The 23,974-nt window shown below is 41.0% G+C and overlaps 1 protein-coding gene and 1 long non-coding RNA gene across 6 annotated transcripts in view; one reads left to right on the plus strand and one right to left on the minus strand.

The window, feature by feature from the left end:
* The first annotated feature begins 8,559 nt into the window (after nt 1-8,559).
* LOC120094698 (uncharacterized) lies at nt 8,560-22,201 on the plus strand. The gene is made up of 2 exons (XR_015629159.1): nt 8,560-9,314; nt 21,681-22,201. It is a non-coding gene; the product is annotated as an uncharacterized LOC120094698 (long non-coding RNA).
* Bard1 (BRCA1 associated RING domain 1) overlaps nt 8,720-23,974 on the minus strand; it is a 67,288-nt gene continuing 52,033 nt past the window's right edge. For 4 of the 5 annotated variants that reach the window (XM_087567534.1, XM_087567533.1, XM_087567532.1 and 1 more), the window contains 2 exons: nt 13,234-13,331; nt 8,726-11,863 (listed from right to left, as the gene is read on the minus strand). In XM_087567534.1, coding sequence (XP_087423660.1) covers nt 11,531-11,863; nt 13,234-13,331 — 431 coding nt within the window. In that variant the 3' untranslated portion in view covers nt 8,726-11,530. 5 annotated transcript variants of the gene reach the window in all.

Consider the following 23,974-nt stretch of genomic DNA (forward strand, 5'->3'; position numbering starts at 1 on the left):
CTCAAAAAAAAAAAAAAAAAAAGAAAAGAAAAGAAAAGAAAAGAAAAGAAAAGAAAAACACCATTGTTGTGGTTTGCCCTGAAGTTACTGTAGTTTGATGCTAATTCCACTGCCCCAAGGACAGCTGCCTAGTCAAGGACTCAGAACTCAGGTGACTTCACCAGAACCATCTCTCCATTGAATTTGTAAAGTACTGGTGAGGGGCAGGTACAGGATAGAAGGAGGCCTGTCATTGGAGGAGAAGGAAGGATGGGCGGGAGAGAAGTTTGAAGGAAGAGGAAAAGACGGGAGGGGGAGAGGGAGAGAAGCTGTGGCAGGACAAGATGGCAGGTGATGTTAAGATTCTCCTCTGTGTCCCCAGCTCCGCAAAAAAAGAACCAAAAAAAAAAAAAAAAGATTCTGCTCTGTGTATTTACAGGTTGTTATTAAAGTTCTCAAGGGATGGATGGTACTGAGCTTTGTATGTTTAAGTGGGCAATTATATTTTACCAATTGGATCTAAGATTATTGTGTTGTGTGTTCTTTTATGTGAGGGTTTGAGTGCAGGAAAGTGTGCGGCTGGGCTGTGTTTCCACCAAGATATCTAGCAGATATCTTGGGGCACTGTGGCGTGGGCTAAGCGGGGTAAAAGATGCCATTACTCTTTTTTATTTTTATATTTTTACAACAACACACCATCATTGTTTTGAAAGGGTCAAGCTCCCATTATCTATCTTTGTTGTTTTATTGGAGAGAATCTTTTCATTCTCCCCAACCTACTCTGCCTGAATTAGCAGCCACTGTGGAGGTTTCCTCCTGGCAGTAGGCCACTCTCTGCTGTCACTGCTTTTGTGTGTGTTGCTGCTTCCTTAGGTATATAATACACACATTTAGTCACCGTGTACACACATATGCCAGCCTAGCTTCTGTGCTAATTTTGTTGTCAGTCAACACTTGGCAGACGGGATGCTCATGTGACTTTCTGGGCAATAAGACAAGGCAATTGTTGGGTGTGGCTGTTAGAGCTCCTTTACTCTCCTCCCTCATTTGGTCTAAAGGCAGAATAGTGTGGTGGTTTGAATAGGCATGCCTCACCTCCCAACCCCCATTGGTCCACAGGAGTGGCACTATTGGGAGATGTGGCCTTGTTAGAGTAGGTATGGACTTTTTGGAGAAAGTGTGTCATCAGGGGCAGGCATTGAGGTCACATATATACTCAAGCTCTGCCCAGTGCGTAAGTCAGCACCATTCTGCTACCTGTGGATCAAGATGTAGATCTCTCAGCTCCTTCTCTAACACCATGCCTGTCTGCATCTGCCATGCTTTCCACAATGGAATCCATCTCTGAAATTGTAAGCCAGCCCCAACTAAATGTTTTCTAAGAGCTGCCAGTCACCTTGGTCATGGTGTCTCTTGACAGCAATGAAACCCTATGACAAATAGTTTTAATGCACAAATGAACCAGTGATGATGCCACGTTTCTCTAGACTTCAATTTGTATAAGAGAAAAAAAGTTCTCTACTGTTGGGGCTGCTAGCCTTTAGAACACATGTGATTGACTAACTGTGAGATATGTACCATGTTACTGATTGTCCTCTCTATACCAAGTACTTGTGAATTCTCAATTAATCTTCAGGGTCCCACCAACGTACTGTTACCATCCTTATAAACTGAAAGCCAGGTATGAACTTACTTGCCATAAGCATTCAAAGGACAAGTCTTAACTTAAAGCTAGCCCATCACTAAACACTATGGCTTGTGTCTACGTAGGCTGCCTCTTCTATACTGCCTTTAAAAATTCATTCCTCTGGATTTTCTTTCAGTGTGCTCAGGTCTTCAGGGCTCTTTCTCCTTCCTGTCCTCCAAACCCTCTTTGATAAAAAAAATTATTGTGGATGCCAAAGGTGAGTGGTTAATATTTGGGGCTCTTGAGTCAGAGGGACTAGGCTCAAGTCCCAGAAAGAATAAGGCAGCTCATGACCTTGGCCAAGTTATTTAAACTCTTAGAGCCCGTTTTCTCACCGTCTAAGTGGGTCAAAAGTAGACCCGAGGAAGAGAAGGCTATTGTAAGAATAACCCATGAAATGGCCAAAAACTGCCAGATCCAGCAGCCATGGGACAAGACAGCACACATGCTGTCAGTGCTGTATGGTTCTTGCTTTAAGGGACTTATGTCATTAGGTCTCAGCTGTTTTACCAAAAGCCAAGGGGCCACTGACTTGCTCCAGATCTTGGAAATACACATTTTGGTAACTCTGGCAGCAATATTTGGACAGTAGTACAGAGAAAATAAGGGGACTAATAAACAAATAAAACAGGCATGTTCCACTCTTGAAAGCAGGTGACCTGGTGGGTTTATGTATGTGGAGAATTCCAAAAATCCATTGGCACACTTCTTTTCTCTGGGATGGCAAAGCAAGAAAATAAGTAGACAGTATGTAGGCTCAGAATTTGATATACTATTAACAATCAACCAGGGCTCGAAACAGCAAAGGAGTGGTGTATCAGGATAAATGGAAGTCTCAGAGAAACAAAAACAAGTGATAAGCCACAGACCGTGCAGCCTGTCTTCTGTTCACTATGTAACATGCAGATACAGGCAGAAACACAAGGGGAAGATCACAGTAAATACACCTAGTGACAAAGTTAGCAAGAAATATCTAAGAACAAGATGGAGAAGAAAGGAAAATGAAGGGGAATTCACCATTTCCTGACACGCAGCATAAGCTGGGCTCTTAGAAACCAGGATCCCATTCTTTAATTCTTTGTTTTGCTCTATGGCATCCATCAAAAATTATTGTATAATTTTTACAATATTCTCCAGAGGTAACCATCTGAATGTTATTTCTGTGAATTATTTATTACTCAAAACAGGCAAAGTGGTTTATTGCTCCTAACTCCCACAGAATAGAGATATAATGAAATTTAAATGCCTATATGTTCTTAGAGGGAACCCAAAAAAGCTCAAATTTATCTTTGAGTAAAGCAAAGAGCCTACCTGATGATTTCCAAGGAACTGTAATCCCATCAGACATGAAACAATGTGTCCACTTCAATTTGTCCCCCTTCCTCCTTTTAAGATTAGCTTAATACTTGATCCCCTAGAATATCAAGTCACCACTGACTGCAAAGCCTTCTCCTTGAGGCCCTTTTAACAAGTAACTTCTGTTCTTATGCCTTTTAAGTCCCCCATCACATCCCTACACCCAGATGGCATGTATAAGCACTTTGGCAGACCTCTTGTGAATATGGCCTAGGTTATAATTAAGACTTAAAAATCTCTGCATAGTAGTACTGCCTAAAGGCAAGTGCCTGTCAGGAAACATGAAACAGAAAGGCTTGCTGTTAACAAGACAAATCATGGAAGTGCTGACATTTTTGAATGCAGAATACTTCAGTAAGAATTATCAGCATTTTTTTGGTCAGGAAATGACCCAAGAAATCTCAACTCCTGGTATCATGTGTCATTGGGGGAAAAATGTTTGCTAAGTTTTGCAGGTAATTTGTCCCAAAATCCACATGACCATCCTGCTTGTTTTTGCAAATATTACATTGAAAAGGATAGGTTAACTTACTTGAAGGAAAGACTGTGCCATCCTTCCTAAATGGCAGCCCACTAAAGCACCATTAAATATACAGAGATGGTGATGATCTGGGAGTTTTAGAAAACGAAAGAATGGATATCAAAGGCATGTTCACTTCTCCATCGGGAAACATAGTATCAACAACTGGATATGGCCCTCAATATAACATACAATAGTTAGCCTTTACTTCTCTGCAGTGTTCAATCCTATATACCAAGAGCAAACAACAAGCTAGCTGATCCACCCCACAAAGCTTCACTTGGAGGGAAACAAAAACCCCTTGGAACTATTTGAGGCCCAACATGTTGTGATAGAATAGAAATACAGTACTCACATATGAAATTCTCAGACAAACTAGAAAATTTTGGAGACCAAATATTTACTGATTATGATTTCTGATGAAAATACTGAAGGATAAACTCCAACAAAATATAGACATAAACTAATAGGAAATTCAAAAAAAATAAGAGAAGCAATGGGCTCCTGGGACCTAGCAAGAGCTCACAGCATGAAGGACAGGAGAGCATATTCAGTCTGCATGGGACAGAAGGCTCCAGAAGGGACACTTCCAGAAAAAACTAAACCTAGGGTATGATAGCTACAGGTTTATCTTGATGAAAATCTTATATTATGAGGCTTCTTAAAAAGAACTAAAAGGTTATCTAAGATCTAGACCCAACTTTTCAAATGGATTTTTTTTTTAGTCATAAAAGTTCAGGAGACACACAAAAGTTTATCTCCCAAATGAGATGTATTCACTGCAAATAGCCTGAAATATAACTGTTTCCACAGTGATCTTGGTAAAAATGCCACAAAGAGATATAAATGACCTATTGGGAAGAACAGGAGAAGGAATCCGAGTTTCTAGACCATCATGTACTAGAACAGAAAATCAATGACTAAAACTACAACTCCAAAAATCACAGGACAGACATCCCGTATGGGAGGTAAATACCAAAATAGTACAGAATGGCTGTTTCTAGACAGAGGCTGGGGTGAGAGAGGCAGAAAGCATGGTTTTAACAGTTTTAGAGTAAAACTGTTAGCTCCTCCCCCCAACCCTGCCGCCCAGTCTAATTGTGTTAACACTTCTGAACCATTTTTAATATATACAAAATCAATTTGTGACAAAATAAATTCTTCAAATGCCAACATTGTATTAAGAATAATCCTGACACTAGAAATAGCCAACCGTCCCATCTGATAATCACACATGGATTCACAGAACGTCAGAATGAACATTCAAAATATGCATCTTTAAAAGTTAGATTCAATGTACCTGAATAGATTTTACTGTCTCAGCAAATACCATTTGTCATTTAACAAGGATTCCTCTTCTACAAAAGACTAAAGTATCATTTCAAGGGGAATAAAACAAAAGCCCGTGTTTTTATCTGAATACTTAGACAATTTCTAAGGACAAAGTGTCCCAAAGCCTCCAAAGTGACCATTCACTGAAGATGCACCTTCATACTTTTCCAAAAAGAACCTGATAAACCAGCAAACGCTGGTTAGTTCTTTTACTAATTAAGGCATAGTTGGCAAGGCAGATTGTTTAATGTCCTAACACGACAGTAAATGTGGGTTTCCAGGGTATTCCTCATGCACAGGACAAGGGGCTGCCTTACGAGGGCTAAGACCTGTGCAGTCATATGGGTGGGTTCCTTTGGCTCTTCAGCCAAAAAGACAGTGGCCATAACTTACTTGATGCCTGGTACCCAGTGGGATCTCAATAAATAATCAAAGAATCAATGCATATATTGATTGTCCAATCAGTATCATATTCTTTTTCTATTGTTTTAAACTGTAAAACCCAGGTCTATACTTTTAAGGGGATGGATTAAATGCCTAGGTACGGTCACATGTGAATCTTTGCATTAAGTTAAATAAGAATATTTACTGAAAGTCAATTATATCCCCTTCATGCTTTCTGTCACACACGGGCAAGGAGCAACGGACTAACAGAAACAACTCTGCAGACTTCCCTTTCTAGAATTCATCCTTTAAGTACAAATTAAACATCCTGTGCTAATCAGTACTCCCATGGCTAGAAAAACCATTGGCATTTACTCAGGCAGGAAGAGAAATGCTGCCATGGGAACGACAATGGCAAAGACTTGGAAGCACAGCATCATATTCTACCACACATTGTGCGGGACTTTCAGAAATGTGTGTCCTGGGGAACCAGACACTTGCGTATTTGGTTATGTTCAGAGAGAGCGTGCAAGCATGTGCGTGCACACAAGATACAATTTTACATTCCCAAAGGTGCTTGAATGGAAAATACAAATTGTGCACCATGTTATAGGTAATTCCAAAAGTAAATGGTGCTAAAATGGCACCTTGCAATTGTGGAAACTACAGGCACAAAAAGCACCTGGGTGGTGGTTGTCAATCACATTTCTTCCTGTTCTCATCAGAAACCGTTTGAGGGTATGTGTGTGCACATGTGTAGACTTACCTTGCTATCCCCAACTGTAGACACTAGTCCCCAGTTAAGAACCACTTTGAGCTGAGAAAGTCACAGAACTGACTGTGGCCATGTTTTCAATTGTCATTTTTATTTATTTACTGTGTGTGCATACTTACCATGATGCGCATCTGGTGAGTGAGTGGGTTCTCTCCTTCCCTCATGTAGATCCTCAGGTATTGTGCTTCACCCCAGTGAGTCACTTCCCTGGCCATTGTGCTATTGCCTGTTTCCTGCTTTTGAGACAGGATCTCATTATGCAACCATATCTGACCTGGAATTCACTATGTGAACCTGGCTAGTCTCTAAACTCAGAGGTCCACCTACTTCTGTATCCTTAGTGGTGGCATTAAAGGCATGAACTACATACCTGCTATCAATTTTTTCTCAATTATTTTTTATTTCAATGTGAAGAAATAAACATATGAAGGTAAACACACCAGAGTATTTAACCTAACATTTTTAAGTTTTTATAGATGTGTATACTGTATGCTGGTAACTATTAGGTTGTACTGTTTTATTTTGTTTAACATGCATTAGGTTAGATCAGTGATTCTCTCAATCTGTGGGTTTCGAGCGCTCTTGAGGTAGAATGGCCGATTCACAGGGGTCATATATCAAACATCCTGCATCTCAAATGTTTGTATTACCATCCATAACAGTAGCAAAGCTAGTTCTGGAGAAGCAACGAAAATACTTTTATGGTTAGGAATCACACAAGATAAGGAACCATAATAAAGTCTGGCAGCATTAGGGAAGGTTGAGAGCCACTGGTTTAGATTTTTAATTTCCAGCTGATAATCCAATTTGACCAGTTAGCTGCAGATGTATAAAGGGCAAGCTGAGAGATTCTGAGATCAGTTTGGTCTCTAATTAATTAATTAGTTTGGTGACTAATGCTGCTTGCTGAGGTACAGGTGGTGGCAGCAACTGTGGAATACCACTCCTGCTTCTCACTGTCCCTGCCCAGTCCAGCAATCCCACAGGAATCTGTCACCATAGACAAATGGTTCTAATAGATGGTTGTGCGACCCTGCCCCTAGAGAGTGACATGACTTTGGACAAGCCTCTGGTGTTCCCTTGCCTATCTCCAACACAAATTCCACACAAGCAAGGTCATCTCAAATGATTACCAAAAGGATGAGCTCATCCCTACATCTGTACCCTGTAAAAGCTGTAATGTCCTGAACCTTACACCCCAAATCTAGTCACCTTGTAACATAGTAGTCAGTCAGGCTCGCTCTGATGCTTTAAGCGTAACCTCAGCACCTAACTGAATGTGAGGGGCTGCAGTGTGTTCTGTAAAGACGCCGACCTCCTCTGACATTGAAAATATTGTCTCCATAAAAACTGGCCAGAAAATATTTCTAATTGATTTATAAAGAAAGAGTCTGGATAGCCAATGACAGAGACCAGATTAAATAACGATACAGCTATTGGTAGAGGGTTGTAACCATTTAAAATTATATATGGAGTAATAGAGGGGATTTTGTATATAAGGTTGATACCCTAATTATGGTGGCTACTGTCAGTTTTCCATATTTGTGAGTCCTGTATCCCTAACTTAACAGATCCAAAACACTTAGGAAAAACCATTCCATCTGTTCTACACATGGTTTTTTTTTACCTTTCCTGTCATTATTCTCTAAACAGTATTTTCATGGTACTTGTATTATATTGGCATAGTAGCCAATCTAAAAACAACTTAAAGAACACAAGAACACAGGGGCAACATCCAAATATTACATCATGACCTCGTTTTCTATAATGCACTTGACCATCTGTAGGTTTCAGTTTCCATGGGGTTCTTGGGAACAAACCCCAGTGATAACAAGGATAGACTACATGCATGCTTAAAGAAAAGTTAACTCTCTTTCCAAATACCACACATACACTCACACACCCCAGAGTGGTCAGGACTGACTGTGGTGAGTGGATCATGCACAGGATTCTTATCAGGGTTTTTTAGCACCATAAAGTCGCATAAAACTTACTTTATAAATCTTAGATTTGAAGCAACTTTTTCCTAAACTTAAGATTTTTATACACATTTGCCTGGATATACATGTCTGTGACCCACATGAGTATAATGTTGCAAATTGCTATGGAGGGCAGAAGGCATCGGAACCTATGGAACTGCAGTTACAGACAGTTGGAAGCCCCCATGTGGGTGCTGGGAATTGTTCCCAGAACCGTTGCAAAAGCAGCCAGGGTTCTGAACCCATGAGCCATCTCTCCACCCCATCTTCTCTAATTTTTTTCAAAATTCCTACAGTAACTACCCAGTATTTATAAACACTGTTTCTGAAAAACCCACAGCTAAGTCCAGAAAAAGACCTTCAGAACCTACTCACAGCACCTCATCTAGGTCACATTATTATAGCCAGCAGGTAAATGAGTCACACTGTGTCTCACAAAGTAGGAAGTAAGGTTATGTGTGAAATATACCCGGAAGGTCAGGCTGGGACAGCTGTTTTGTGACCTCATGACCAAAGTGGATAACCAGGCCTCTGTAACCAGGCCATCAGTGCAGTGTGGAGACCTGAGCAGCTTGGATATCAACAATGCTTACATCTATGCATGAATGGGGCTGTGTAGACCCACACAAACCACAGCTGGAAGACTCCTTCACAAGTCAGGCCGAGTCTCATTCTTCATTATCAAAATAAGTCATTTTTACAGAAGATACAGATACAAGCTCAAATGGTTTTAATGATTTATAAGTTTAAATCCATTAGGAAAAAAAATTACAAACATTTCTGTAGATGAACGTACAGCCTCGAGTGCTAGAAGCTAACCTAAACCAAGTCCCGACACTGCTGATGGGAGGGAAGCGGCAAATGCGAGCGGAGAGTAAAGGGCCAACAGTTATGCCGCTATCTCAAAAGTGGATCCGCCGCGATCAGAGACTGAGTCTCCATAAATGGAGAGAAGAGCAAACAGCGCCTGGAAGCACTTGATGCCAATTCTCGGTGGCAAGAAGCAGCGTGGAAAGCAATCAAGGAGCTGGGAGGTGGTGCGTGCATGAGACAGTGAGCAGTACAGAAAGCGGAGGCAAATGGCTGGGCAGCACAGCCATTGTGAGGACACTAATGAGTGTCCCAAAGTGGGTGCACAGCTGTGCGACTTTACCCTAAGCCCAGGGAGCAGGCCACAGATGTCTCCCACGTGCACTGCATCCTTACCTCCCTGAAGCAGCCCTGAGAAGCCGCCCTACAGAAACAAGACATCTGCAGCATCTTAACCCTGGTCAGTGAAGCTGTTCACATAATTGGATAATGGTAAGTTCTTTTGGACCACGCCTTTGTCCTTAGAGTTGGTCACTGTTTTGATTGCATATTTCCTTCAACTGCGTCCTTCTCCCTGGCATTCAGAGAAGGGAAAAGGTAGGAGAAGGGAGGGAAGTTTCTGCATAGCTCGACCTGTGCTTTTATGCATTATTCTGAGAATACATTTCTGTTTCAGACAAGTTTTTTAAAAATCAGCATTTAGAGCACTCAAAAGTAGTAATACTAACAGTAAAGGGGAAAACGAGAAAGGGGGTAAGGCAAGAGAGGAAACATGAAGAGGAACCCCAAAGGCATTTCAGACACAGGAGTTCACAGCAAAGAGAACAGAACCCTGAGCAGGGGTGAGATACCAGGAGCAAGAGGAAGGAGCTCAGCGAGCGAAGAGAAAACAAGCCCTATACCCCAAACCCACACCTAAACAGCTTAATCCACATTACCCTTCCACCACTCCCCAGATTTAAAAAGAATTGTGTCAAACACAGACAAGACACTGGGAAGCCAGCATGGGGAGAACATTGTGTTCACATTAACATACCTGTTGGCATGAAAAATAGTATGCTAAAGAAGGATTTATGCAAGGTATACTTTCATAAGATTAGCAGAATCTCAACCTTTCCTGGTAAGTGGATCTTGAAATGACTGGCTTTCCCAGTTCCGAGCTGGGAAGATTCCCACCATCCATGACCATCCCCCTGCCACGTGCTTATCAAGCTGCCCTGTTCTCCTAAAAACAAAACAGATGGTTCTCTTAGCACCTCCTTCTGTACATCATAGTGCTGTCAACACTAGCTTATGCAAAGATGCACGAAAGAATCCTCTTCTTTAAGACCATTTAAAGTATAGAGCCTGTCCATTCACAATGAGAACCTTCAGAAGAGGCAGGGTAAGCTTCCAGTGTGCGCATGCTCAGGGAGGGCCCTCTCTACTTCCCTGCTGTGGCTGCTTCTCTATCAAGCAGCTCTTCTCACTCCCACTTCCTTATTTCCTGCTAGGGAGTTTGTGTAGAATATGTCAAAAATGTTATAAGTCAAGCAATCTCCAACTTTTGCCTACCCACCAACTTAAAGGCTGTATAAAAACTTATCAGTGAGATCAAGGGCAACCTCTCTAACTTAGCAAGATGTCTCCAAATAAATGAAGGTTTGGAGTGGAGCTCAGTTCCCTGGTATGTGCAAGGCCCCCATTTGCTCACCAGAGAGAGAGAAAAGTGGGCTGCAGATATAGTTCTGAAGGAGGTAACTGCCTAGCATGCATAAGATCCTCCCTTCTATACTCACTATCACAAATAAAGGGAAGGAGAGAGGGAGGGAGAGGAAGGAAGGAGGAAGGAGGAAGGGAATAGAGAAGGGATTAAAGCCTTCAGGGACTATTTTAGTAATTCCCAGAAAGATTTACCAAAAACAGATTGCTTCTAATGTAAGGAATTGACATTTAACAGTGTTCTAAACTGGCAAGACCTTCTAAGAAGTAGTGGCACTATAATAAGTTACAGAAAATAGGTGTGCACAAATGCACAGTAGACAGACAGTAAGTGTGCATACTGAAAGCATGCACACAAGCACACTGCTGATTTTGCCACTAACATCTAGCGCTTGGAATCATGATTTCCTAATACATACACAAGATTTTTTTTAAATGAACAAACACAAAGGAAAGCCAAGAAAATACAAGAAATTAAAATATAACATAAAAAAGATAACTCCAGATAGAGCTTTTCACCCACACTGGCACATTTATATCATAAAAGGGACAGAAGAAAATCATCTGGTGATGCTCTGTTTACTAAAGGATGCTAAATTAGTGGCAGGCCACGTATAGATTTATCAAATAGTTTGATGCTATCTCACTTATTAATCCTTGACAGATGTTGATAAAACTGAAAAACATGATCAATCAAAACCACAGGCCACGTGTAAAGTAAATTCCTAGTGTGGAAACTGTGCCTCAGCCAGAGTTGATGAAGACTCTAAGACTTGAGTTATAGCCCCCACCCTCGAAAGAGAGCAACAACAAGAAAATCTTAAAAGTGGTTTAGGCATCTAAATGAATTCCTAATCTATTATCAATTGTTTTATTTTGCAATTCAAAGGGAGGGGGGATATGAATGGTTCTACCTATCCATAAAAGCGAGAGTGATCAAACATCACAATGGCCGTGTTCTCACAAACCACGCGCCTTCAACTTAAAATGTTCACCTGGTACGACATTCAGCTGTCAAGAGGAAGCAACTCAAAGGCCATTACACAGCTGATTAGCCAGGTGGAAGGAGCCATCCAGACTTTGCCCTGCCGAACCCTCTCTGGGTGACAGTTAAACAGATCCTCATAGACAATGTACTGCGTACAGAAGCGCTGATCAGAGTCAGGCTTGGCATGGTATGCAACCGTGTTGATGGTCTGAGTCACGTCACTGTCTGGCTTGGGCTTTCTGCTGAGGATTCTGCCTCCTGCTGCAGCAATGAGCTTCAGGAGGTCTTCTTTTGGATGATGTTTGAAGTTCCCCCCCAGAAAGAAGTAGCATCCATCGAACAGTTTGGGCAGCTGAAATAACAGGAAAAGAATTGTTAAAGTAGACCAGAATATTGTGAAACACTCTCTCTGAATGAAGGACATAAAAACAATAAGCATGTGTCAGAAAGAAGCTTCCTAATGAGGTGCTGGCATAACCTGCACTTCAATCAAACTAGCTGGATCAGGAAGCACACTTAGGAAGATAACAGTTTCTTATTTATGATTTTCCTCATTTAAAGTTCAGCCACTGTCTGATTCCTTTTTACTCTCTTAAAATTTCAGATGTGTTTTCTAATGAGAAGACAAAAAACCAAACAAGCAAGCAATCTGTGGTCAAGCATAGCAGTAATAAGTATAATCCTAGTGCCAAGGCTAAGCAGGAAAGACCACTGCAAGTTCCAGGTAAGCCTATGCTATAGAGTGAGACACCGTCCAAAAAAGAAAAAGCTTCTTCATCAAAATTTCCTCCATTAAGATGCTTGTGCACATTGACAGGATTTATCTCCCAAATTTTAAGATATCTAGAGAAAGCATCAAAGACATCAGGCTGGACTTAAAGTAAGAGTAGCATTTTCCCCACATACAAGGGAGTGGCACTATTAGGAGGTGTGGCCTTGCTGAAGGAAGTGTGTCGCTCTAAGGGTGGACTTTGAGACTCTCCTCCTAGCAGCAGAAAAGAGCCAGTCTTCTCCTGTTTGCCTTTGGAACAAGATAATGGAACTCTCAGCTCCTCCTGCACCATGCCTGCCTGGACCATGCCATGCCATGCCTCCTGCCATCATGATAATGGACTGACCTTTGGAACCTCTATGCCATCTCCAATTAAATGCTGTCTTTTTAAAGATTTGCCTTAGTCATGGTGTCTCTTCACAGCAATAAAAACCCTAAGACAATACCTAAGGTCTCCTAGGCAGCCATAGTTGGAGTGTGGCCTTAAGGTTCCAGAGATGCATTGCCAGTACACAGCAGACAATGAAGTCATGGCTGAAGATCCAATTAGAAAATGTCTTTGTCATTTCTACTACAGTTACATACATCAACAGAATAATGGAATATTGTCCATTAAAACCACAGTATGTGGCAATAAAGACATATGGCAACTAAATCTGAGCAGCGGCTCCAAGTCTTCTTTCAAGCTACTTCCTGTATCTGAGATTTACCTCAGCTTCTGAAAGCTTTATGGGAATGTTCAAGATGCCAAAAATCCATTAACAGTGTGAAATTATTACCTTCTGGATTTTACTGCACACCGTGATCATCTTTCAGAATCAAGTGCTTGAAATAAGCACAATTAAAATTTTAATCAGTCACCTGGACTGGATGAAAGGGCAAAGTTTTCCCGATGATGATAATGACACGAAGCCATAAGAACAAGCAAGTAGTATGTAAAAGAAAAATACCAGCTGCTCTCTGTTGAGCCTGCTCCTCTGCGGACCTCCAGGAACTTCATACTTTTCTTCCTGCTCACGTTCTTGGCTGTCCAGACAGGCTTTCACCCCTGACAAGAAATGAGGTATAATCAAATAAGCAGCACATGAGCGTATGTGAAATCCATCTAATTAGTCTCTCCTTTATGGTGGGCCTAAACATTCCGAAATCTTCAAACCCCAATTCTACTACAATAGAGGACAATAAAGCGAGGACTGGGGAGACAGCTCAGCAGGTGAACAGTATGAGGTGTAAGCATAGGGAGGTGAGCCGGATCCCCAATGGGTGTGGCAGCTTGTACTGTTGCTAGGGTTTAGGGAAGGAGCAGACCCCACAGGTCAGTGGCAGCTAGCCTAGCCGAAATGATATGCTCCAGGCTCTAGGAGAGAACCTGGCTTGAAAGATACAGTGGAGGGTGACAGAAAAGAGACCCCAAGTCAGCCTCTGGCGTCAACACACAAACACACAGGTTGCTGCACGTATATACAGAGTGATATCACACACACACACACACACACACACACACACACACACACACACACACACCACCCCATCCCACATAGAAAAACCAAAAGAAAATATGACAAAGCTAGCTTTCTAGACTTAAAATAAATGGAAGAAAGCCTTCTTTCCCATGGAAGATTTTAAGCAGAGTACGCTCAGTCCAGTCTGAACTGAGCATTTAACAAATGTTGGCTCATTTTGGCAGTTGCATGCATGGTTTCCTATTAAAAGTCCAGTGGTGGAGAGTGCTTTCGTCTACAGCACCTCCCTCAGCTAGCCACACAACAGGATCTCAGCAGGACCTGTTAAATTCTAAGCAGAGCCCATGAGAAGCCTGGGAACTGACACCACTCCTGTAGACAAGTTTGCTTGATATTCCCTGGAGAAAGAATCCTGATGGATTGCACCAGTGTGTTTACAGCTTAAAGAGAAGGAGCTATTGCATCTAGTGAGTAGGAAATCCCTAAGCAGGGACATTAGCAGTCACCATCAATGCCTGGCTGTAGTCTAATATGCCCAAAACTAATCACAGAGGAGAACAGAACATAAGCAGCAACTTCTTAGTAGAGGAGCAGGAGGAGGAGGAAGTGGAGGAGGAGGAGGAGGAAGAAGAGGTGGGGTGTGTGTGTGTGTGTGTGTGTATGTGTGTGTGTGTGATACTGCTAGGTTTAACGCAAACAACTAAATTTGAGATGTGAAGTCAAATGACTTAGTGCTTTAATATAACTTCATAAACTCATAAGGGTTATTTAGTTTTGTTGCCTATGAAAGAAAAAAAAAACAGAATTAGAAATATCACCTATCTCACAGATTTTTATCATAAACTGTAAAAAATGAGGTAACCTAGACCCAGAAAGACAAATGCCACAGGTTCTCTTGTCAACAGTTTCTAGCTCAACTCCTCAGACTGAGTACACAGCATGAAGTAACCAGACATCAGGAGTGTATAGAGCTTAGATAGGGGAGGCCTTTGGTAGAGAAGAACAGGATGTAAGTGGCACGTAGTAGGAATTGCAATAACAGGGAGGGGCTCCCATGGGGAGGAGGGAGTGTGGTCAAGACAGATGGAGAGGTGCGGGTAGGGGACAAATAATGGCAAGATTTCTTGATAAAGCCTCAAGGAATCATATTATTTTATATTTAAATGATCTATATAATACATACATGTGTGTATACATATATACTTTTGTATGTGTATATATAAGGAGGTTAAGCCAATTGGGCTGGCAATGTTCCCCCTGAAAACCATAGAGGAGCCAAACCCCAGTGCTAGACAGCAGACTCCTGAGGAATATCAGGGTAGACATGACTTTGCAAATAGCTCACTATTCCAGCTGAGCTAAAAGTGTCTGTCCTTCAGAAGAGGTTCCATGGTTTCAGAGAATACTATTTGAGTTGCCAAGAAATGGAAGCAACTAAACTGTCATAGCCAGCTGCAACACCTAGGAGCCATGACAACTACTAGCATGGCAACACATGCAAATGGTGTCAGCCAACAGCTATGTAGTTGGGACAGGAGGCCCACTCATCAGGAGGGAAACTGTCCAGAACTGGAAACCTTGTCAGTTTTCTGGAGCTAAAAGGTGGGCCTTAACATAAAAATGAATGTCTAGCACTGCTGTGCTGGGCCAGCACGACTCTTTACTACATTCTAAACCTGATCCTTATACCACAGGTGAGTTCAATGAGGCCTCTCTTTACAGCAAATGAGCACAGGGCCTTCACAGAAAACCAGAGCTCGTGACCATGCAGAGGTCAAGAGACTGTGGTGAGCCTCCCTCAACATCTACACCACAGCTCCCGCATCTTATGAGTCAGAACATCACAGAAAGGGGAGGAGACTCAGACCCAGAGTCCCAGGAAACACTCTGTGGACAGTCTCCCTCCCATGACATGGTAATGTGCAAGAGGAATGATGTTCTGAGGTCTTACCCTAAACAAAGAATTATAGGCACTGTAGCCTGCTGGGAAGAGGATCAGAATCTCCTGGGCTGAGCTGCCTTAGGGTTGATCAGCCTTGAAACCATACACAACCATATACACAAACATCAAAAACTGAATTGGTAGGTTCTACTTACATCTCCTTGTGCATAGAGGTGTGTGTGTGTGTGTGTGTGTGTGTGTGTGTGTGTGTGTGTGTGTGTATGTGTGTGTGTGTGCGCGCGGATTTAACAAATACAAAAGCAAATGAGGTTATCAACATCAACCTGAGAGTGGGAGACATGAGGGGGTTTTGGAGGAGGGCGCCTAGGAGGGGTTAAAGGAAGAAAAGAGGAGAATCTATATAATTATATTCTGAGAAAAGACATTAAAAACAAATTTGGAAATAAAGGGTCTATCACAAAACAACCTCAAAATGGATCTATAATATACTGACTTCACTATAAAAACAAAATCTCCAGACCATTCTCTATTTGCCTTTGAGATAACTTCACTCAATGACCTGAGTTTTACCACTGAGAAAACTACAATTTAAAAACAAACACCAAACAATCATTGAATAAAGCTTATCCAGAAGAAAAGCTTATCTATACCAACATATATTGAGAATTAGACAGATATGGTAGAAATATATCAACATCCTAATAGGAGGAAAATGCCGTGATTAGATGCCACTGAAGGGTGACACTGTGGTCTGCAACTCCACAGAGGGCCGTAAAAGACTCATTCAGTTCGGGGCAGAATTGGCCCAGAACCAAGTGTCAATCTGTCATCAGCACCTGAACTGTCCCATATTGTGACTGAAATAAACAGACTCTTGTGAGGGTGAGAAGAGAAAAGCCATGCTGACAGGACAGAAGTGACAATGTAAGACAATCAGTACTTTTCAAGAGTGAGTGACAGCCCACTTCAGCCTGGCCTAGGGTTTGAGGCACCCATCTTTAAGCTTCTTTTCCATTACCCCCAACTAGAATAGTGATAAAACATCCCTGAGTCACCCTGAAAACACCGAGTAAGGGACAACTTTGACAGAAAATGAGAGCAACAACAACAACTACCACAAAACCATAGTTTGAGCTCTGGTTTGTCAGAATCCCTGATAAACAAGGAGAGTAGAGCTGCCCCTGCTCACGGCCTTCCTCCACAGGGCCTTCTGCAGCTTTATTCGTACACACCTACTATTTACAAACTCAATTAGTTATGTCCCTGTAAAAAACATGTTTTTAAGGTTTTGTTGCAAAAACTAATCTTCAATTTTCATTAAATTGGGAAAGCTCTAAATGAGTACTCGACTAAAATGAATCTATCTGCACAGCTCTATCGTCCTCTGTCAATAAATACTCCATTATAAAACCACTTGAGAGGCTCCCTGGAAATCTTCATGTGTCAAAGACATGAAGGCTGTCGGTCCAATGCGCTCCAGCCGGGGCACCCGGGATGGCAAAGGGCAAGTCTCCTCACACTCGGCAATGTTCAGGGCCCAGGAGGATTTGCATTTCTGTTCTGACACCAGCTGTGGGACTCAGGTCACAGATGCAGTGGGACACAAGCACAGCCATGCCCTTGATTGACATTCACCTTTCCCTCTCTCCTGATCTAATTGCAAACCCTCAGAAGAACAGATTCTATCTGACTGACGGGTAATTTAAGAAAAAACATTTCCATTACATTTCACATTTAGTTTAGATGTACTAAAAGCAAAAATAATTGGACTTTTTTAGTAAAAATGTTTGAATGCATACTTATTTCTAAAACACAATTCTAGACCAATTTACCTTCTTTTTTTTTTTAAATTGCTGCTGAAATATTCTAGAAGTATTAGTGGTTTGGCTATGGTAGGGAAGTGAAATGCAAAATTTGTAGTGTGGTAGGAAATTATGTGCAGCTAGAGTTTTAATTCTTTCATCTAATGAAATATTAAATATTGAGAGGAAAACTAGAATATCATTAAGGAAATATAAAAAACCTTGAAGTGTTTATTGTTATTTCCTTGGGTACAGATAAATAGAATATGAACAGAAGCGAACTATTTTATTCCCAACACCTGTAAATCTTTTCCAAACACCCTCTGCTCATTCATTTTCATTAGTGGAAAACCATCACAGTAACATGATTTTATCAAATCTATGGTTGCTGTGTAATCTAATAATTCATCCTAGGAGCACAATGCACCATTATAATCCAAATGCATAAACATTGTCTAATACTCTAAAAACATTAATTTCCTACTATTTAAATAATAAAATACTAATGAGCACAGGGCCTACCCAAAGAACATTAAAAGGAATGTATTTCTTAAGGAGATAAAACTATATACTAATCGTCTCTGATGATACTACAGGGAGAAAAAAACAAAATACTTGCCAGTATAACATAGTGCATTGTTTTCTGTCTTATATAGCCCAACTTCAAGGTTTTAAAATCATTTGAATTATTTTTATTTACTTTGTGGGTATGTGTGTGAGTGCACATGCATAGCGAGGTCAGAGGACAACTTGCAAGAGCTGGCCCCTCCTACCACATGGGGCCCAGGGATCAAACTCAGATACTTTAGATTTGATCCCTACTCAGCCAATCCGGCTGTCCTGTTTCTCTAATTCTCATGACCAACGATACTGGTATTGTTCCAAGGAAAAGCCCTGACAGTCTCAGAGACTGCAGCTACTCTGTGTGCTTTACTGTATGACCGGTCCCTGTACTGAAGAAGACTGACTTGGTGGGCGCTCCTACCTGCAGTAGTCATGTTCACGAAAGAAGTGCCAGCACTGAGTATGGACTCTCAGGAAACGCACTGCTGTGCTCCTGGGAGACTCTGGTCCCAACACTTTTGTAAACTGATGAACACTTCTCATTCTGGGTGTGTTTGAAATCCCCACAGTTCTTCCACAGTACCACTCATTAACATTGGAACTACATTAAGATATGGGCCTGAATAAGGCTCCCCCTCTAACTGTTTTCTAGAAAGATCTTCTGTGTATGGCATGGGGGCAGCGTTGCAGCATTACACTAGGGCCTAGTTTAAGTGTGCACTCAACAGCACGAATGCATGAGAGCATGCTCTGCACACTCAAAGCTGCTTACACTGCCAGGCAGAGCAGAGAAGGCAAAGGATCACAGCTTGGTCTCAGCTGGGAGCGCGTTCATATGCACCTCAAACCCTAAGGGACCCCACAAGTCTACGAAGACTTTTAAGTACGGACTTGGGGAATTACAAAATTTTAGCATGTAGAGCAAATTCAAAAATGTAAAATCCACAAACAATAGGATTTACTGTGTGCTGTTTCCATTTCAGAAAGAGAAATAAAGCACAAAGTACTTAGCAGGTTCCAAGCCATTTAGCTGCTAAGTGTGGTAGAATGGGACTCTGAACCCAGGTCTGCTCAGCCTTCTAAAGCCTATGCATTCCACATACAAAATATACTTTTTGGTGCAAGCTATACCTTGGACTGTAAAGGTGTGATTGTGAATATGGCAAATGATTTTAAGCTGCTTTGAGTATTCTAAGATGTTGCATGTTATGCTAGCAAATAAATACGCAGTTCCTCCCAAAACTGAGAGCTGTCAATATAAAGCTTCCCTTCATTTAGGATTGCTAATGTGTATTCAAACTCAACAGCAGGGGACTACAGAGCCGCTTGAGGCTTAGTGACCTTGCTCTTCTTGCAGAGGGTAAGAGTCAGATTCCACAGGCACACCAGGCAGTTCACTGCTGCCTGTAGCTACTCATCTGGTACATCCAACATCCTATTCTGGCTTCTGTGGGCATCTGAATATACATGCTCATACATGCACATAAATAAAGATAAAATACCACACTTAAGAAACTTCCCATAATTCCTTATGTGTGTATTATTAATTTGTTAGGTTTGCCTATTCAACAATCTTTTGCCCAGTTTTTAAGATTATATCATTTGAGTTTGGTGAGCTGAAGTGCTAAATCTTATTGTTCTAATTTATAAATTATTGTTTGGCCTGCAATAAAGTATCTTAAATAGCCTTATTTTAAATGATTGCTGGTTAAAATGCTATTTAATGTAGCTAATATTAATATATTAACTTTGGCTAGGTATGATGGCTCACATCTGAAATTTTGACACTTGGAGGCTGAGGACCTGCTGCTGTGAGTTTGAGGCTAGCCTAGACTGTATAATAAGTTCCAGTACAGCCTTGGCTAAAGAATGAGATCATGTTTCAAAAAAGGGATGGGGGGTGTTAAAATGAAGTTTCCTATACATTGAAAACGAGACTCAAAATCTGTGACTAGGTGGAAATACTATCCTAGCAACAATGCCCAGTATGTGGTCACATGCTGTTTGTATACAAAATAGGAACCTAAAAGGAATTATCAGTATAGCAAAATCAACAACAAACCCATCCCTTTACATCTAAGCTCCTATTTTCATTTTGTATCACTTAGGCATACACACGTCCACTCCTAATTCTGCCTGCAGAGCAATGAAATCGTTAGGTGAGTAACGTGCAACAATGACTACTTTACCAGGAGTGGCCAGCAGACACTGTGCCTATGGGCTGCTTTAGCTGTTCTATGGGTTTATTTTGCTTAATATTTTAACTCCCACAATAGTAGTATCTGTTGCTTCTAACAATGTGCTGCTGTTAGTCAACAGAACTAGACAGAGTAGGGTTTGCTAAGTAGGATACTTGGACAGGAGACAGAAAACACCAACACTGAGAAGGTAGCTGGTTTCCTAAAGAAGGACCAGTACTTCTACAGTAGTTGCACCATGCTTCATAAATATCTCTAGTTTTGTAGTAGTTGATAAGTAGACAAGTTATTCTAATTGGAAAAAGATGAGCATTTACAAGTTAGAAGGAAACAGTTACTAATTTCCTTAAGAGCAAGCAGTGTTGATGTTTGTGCTAAGCCCACATATACAGCCTACTGTGCTGGCTTCACATCCAAAGTGTTAAGAACAGAATCCACAGCTGTTCCTTGGGTAAAGATTTCTTACTAACAATCTGTGACAACCTGACATTAGTCTTACTCTAGTACAATGCACACAGAATTAAGCTAACATGCTCAGGCAAGTCACCATGGTATGGCATTGTCACTATGGGGTTAAAATACCTGGAAATATAAGAGGACCATATATGACTAGGGCTGTGTTCCAAGTTCACACTTCAAACCCTTTCTGCACACCATCCTGAAGTAAACTACTTATGCAGCAGTAACTGATCTGAAGCATATCTTTAGGGGACAAGACCACAAGATAATTGTGTGCAGGTTCTCTGACATTCACTTTTACTCTATATAAACAGTAAATCACCCTTTTTCTTGCAAGAATCAGTGTGCTGTACAGGAGGAAAGTAGCAAGAAGTAAGTCAAGTGTGGTCATTCTATGATCACATGCACAAAGTATTCCACTGACTCTGTCCACCCCCAATATCTTATATCTCTAGCCATTTCATTTGTTAATTTTCCTTCACAGTTCATCATGATGTGATATGATTTTGCTGGACTGATGTAGCCTTTGCCATGCTTGCCAGAGACTTGGAACGTTTCACAGATTTCTTCTGTATCTTCCCCTTTTCTTGCCACCCTGGCTTAGTATTTGGGGAAGTGAATAATGTCATTCCATCAGCATCATCCCTGGACCATATCCCACAATTCAGCTCCTACTGGTTTGACACAGTGACCTCAGGGCAGTTGCCATCTTTCCCAGATAGAGAAAGCTGCCTTGAGTTCAGCAATGTGTTCTTCCTTTAGGTGATCAGCCTTAGTGTAAGGAAGGGATGAACAGGGGCAGGAGAGGGCAGGAGAGGGCAGGAGAGGGCAGGAGAGGGCAGGAGAGGGCAGGAGACTGAACGCCGGATGCCTTCACTGCTACAGCTAGCCCACAGGTGTGCTTGGCTCTCCTCCCCAGACAAGAGACACCAAATGTAGAAACGTTTAGTGATCTCACTGCAAATTACTGAGCTGATCAAACATTCCTCTGATTCTCTCTTATTCTAGAAAACTACCCAAGTCTCTGGCCCCCAGCACCAGATAAGGAAATCTGAGTGAGTTTCCATGTCTAGAAGATGTTTGAATGGCAACGAAGTCCTTTTATAAAGTTGCTTTCACAGTACAGAAAACTGCTGGGAGCTTTGGAAAACCAAGGGACAGCTCCTCCTAAGGTTCTAACTCAAATGCCTAGTCACACCCAACACTATGGAAATCCTCAGACTCGAGTGCTTTTGCTGTGGACTCGATGAGATGAAAGCTTAGATGGTCTCCGACTCCTGGACAGCTCTTTCCTTACGTCTCTTCCTTGGGTGTAAAACAACCATCTACACAAACAGCAGCTAACTCCGTAAGTAGTTGGTTCGTTCTGTTTCTCCTACAGGAGATCACATGGTCCATTTCTTAAGGATTGAAGACGAAAAATCATTTTCAAGAGATTACCCCAAATGTACAATAAATAGTAGAAAGTACTAGGAACTCCGAAGACAGAAGGGATGGAGAACAATAAATACATTTATCTGTGTCTTCAACAGTCAGTGAGTTTATTTGATCTGATACCCAAACTGCCACTGTCATCCTGGTCTCCCAAGTTCTAGAATGAAGACACATTTGAAGACACGCTATTCAGCAGACATTTTCCATATTAAAACTTCAATGCTTGTGAACTTCCTTTTGAGATTAATCAACTAAATGGACTCAAGTAAAGCACACACAGGACACACTCTGAGGTGAGCTTTCTGTAACTAAATGACATAGTGATATCACTAATGAAATGAAGGCATAGATTAGGCAAATATTATGTACTTATTTAACAAGAAAATAAAATGTATTTCAAAGTTTTATCTATTCCACAAAAATTAGGCAAAAGGGCAACTTTCCATATGAATGTATTTTTTCATCTCTAAAATATTATCACTTAAAAACAATCCTATTCCCCAAACTCATATAAAGTATAATGTTTACCACAGTCCCTAATCTCTACACTTACACCATTAATTTAAAAACTAATCTTTTACCAACAATTCAGTAACCTCTTAACTTTAACCCTTCACTGAGGTTGATTGTTTTGTTTGCTTGTTTGTTTGTTTTTCAAGACAGGGTATCTCCGTGTAGCCCTGGCTATCCCAGAACTCACTCTGTAGAACAGGCTGGCCTCAAACTCAAGAGATCCACCTACCTCTGCTCTCTAATCCAATTATTTTATATCTATCATAAACACTTAATAAAGCCCATCGTGATGCTATCATTTGCTGTAAAAAGTTTGGCAGACAGATACTTATATTTTTCCTTTTCAAGAATAAAGCAAAGTTGAGATCACAGTTTTGCTTGTTTTCTCCACAAGTAATTCCCAACGTAAATTAACTTGATAGTTACACATGTAAACAAAGACTTCCATCAACTAGAACCATGCACACTATTCTCATATGATGTATGATTTATTTCATCTTTGTTACCTTGAATACATTCTATTAAGATTTTTATCTGGAGTTATCACTTTGCAGGGACAAAGGAACAAATCACATTGCAGACACTCTTTCAGTGAATCAGACAAAGTCCTGATGACACCTACTACTTATGCTCGTTTTCTTTGGGCCTGACATTGTGAATTTTCTGTGTGCAGGAGAAGCACAATCCCCAAGTATTACTGAGCTCAATGTCATGAGGGCAGTTCTGGCCACCTTGGCAAGACCAAGGATCTTTGCATGCTCAGGGCAACATCAGTATTTTTAAAAAAGAAATTTATACTATACAGAAAAGTATTCCTTTATTCTAAACTGTTAGCCTGCATTCTTGTCTCTAGCCCATAAAAACATAAGTTATACATAGATCTTCATTATAGATGCATGAACCAGTGATGATCATCAATTTATATTGAACTGAATCGTTTTCCTGAAGTCTGAGAGAGAAGGATTAACAAATGAAATTGAGTAAAAATAAGTGCCCCTGAACCCACAGCTCCACAAAATTATTAAAGAATGCAAAAACTCGAACAGAGCTAAAGATACCAATCTATTGAGTGTCCACAGGAAGAGAAGGTCTGTCTTACAGGGAAAGTAAAACCAAATACACAAACACAAAACACTTTGCCTTCACTCTCTTTGAAAGCCAGAACAACACAGATTTTAACAAACTGTTTTCTTTCTGGGGCTTCTGGCTCTTCCTAACAAAAGAACATGGAGTTAAATATTGCTCTAAGTCAACAAGTTTCCTTTAAGAAACTCAGAATACATGAACATCACTCCACCTCAAAGCCAGGATTCTGAATAGTTATGGCATTAGAACTAAGTTGGAATTTATGTCAC

The sequence above is a fragment of the Rattus norvegicus genome, chromosome 9, assembly GCF_021556685.1.
Source record: "Rattus norvegicus strain SHRSP/BbbUtx chromosome 9, alternate assembly SHRSP_T2T, whole genome shotgun sequence".
Taxonomy (NCBI): Eukaryota; Metazoa; Chordata; class Mammalia; order Rodentia; family Muridae; genus Rattus; species Rattus norvegicus.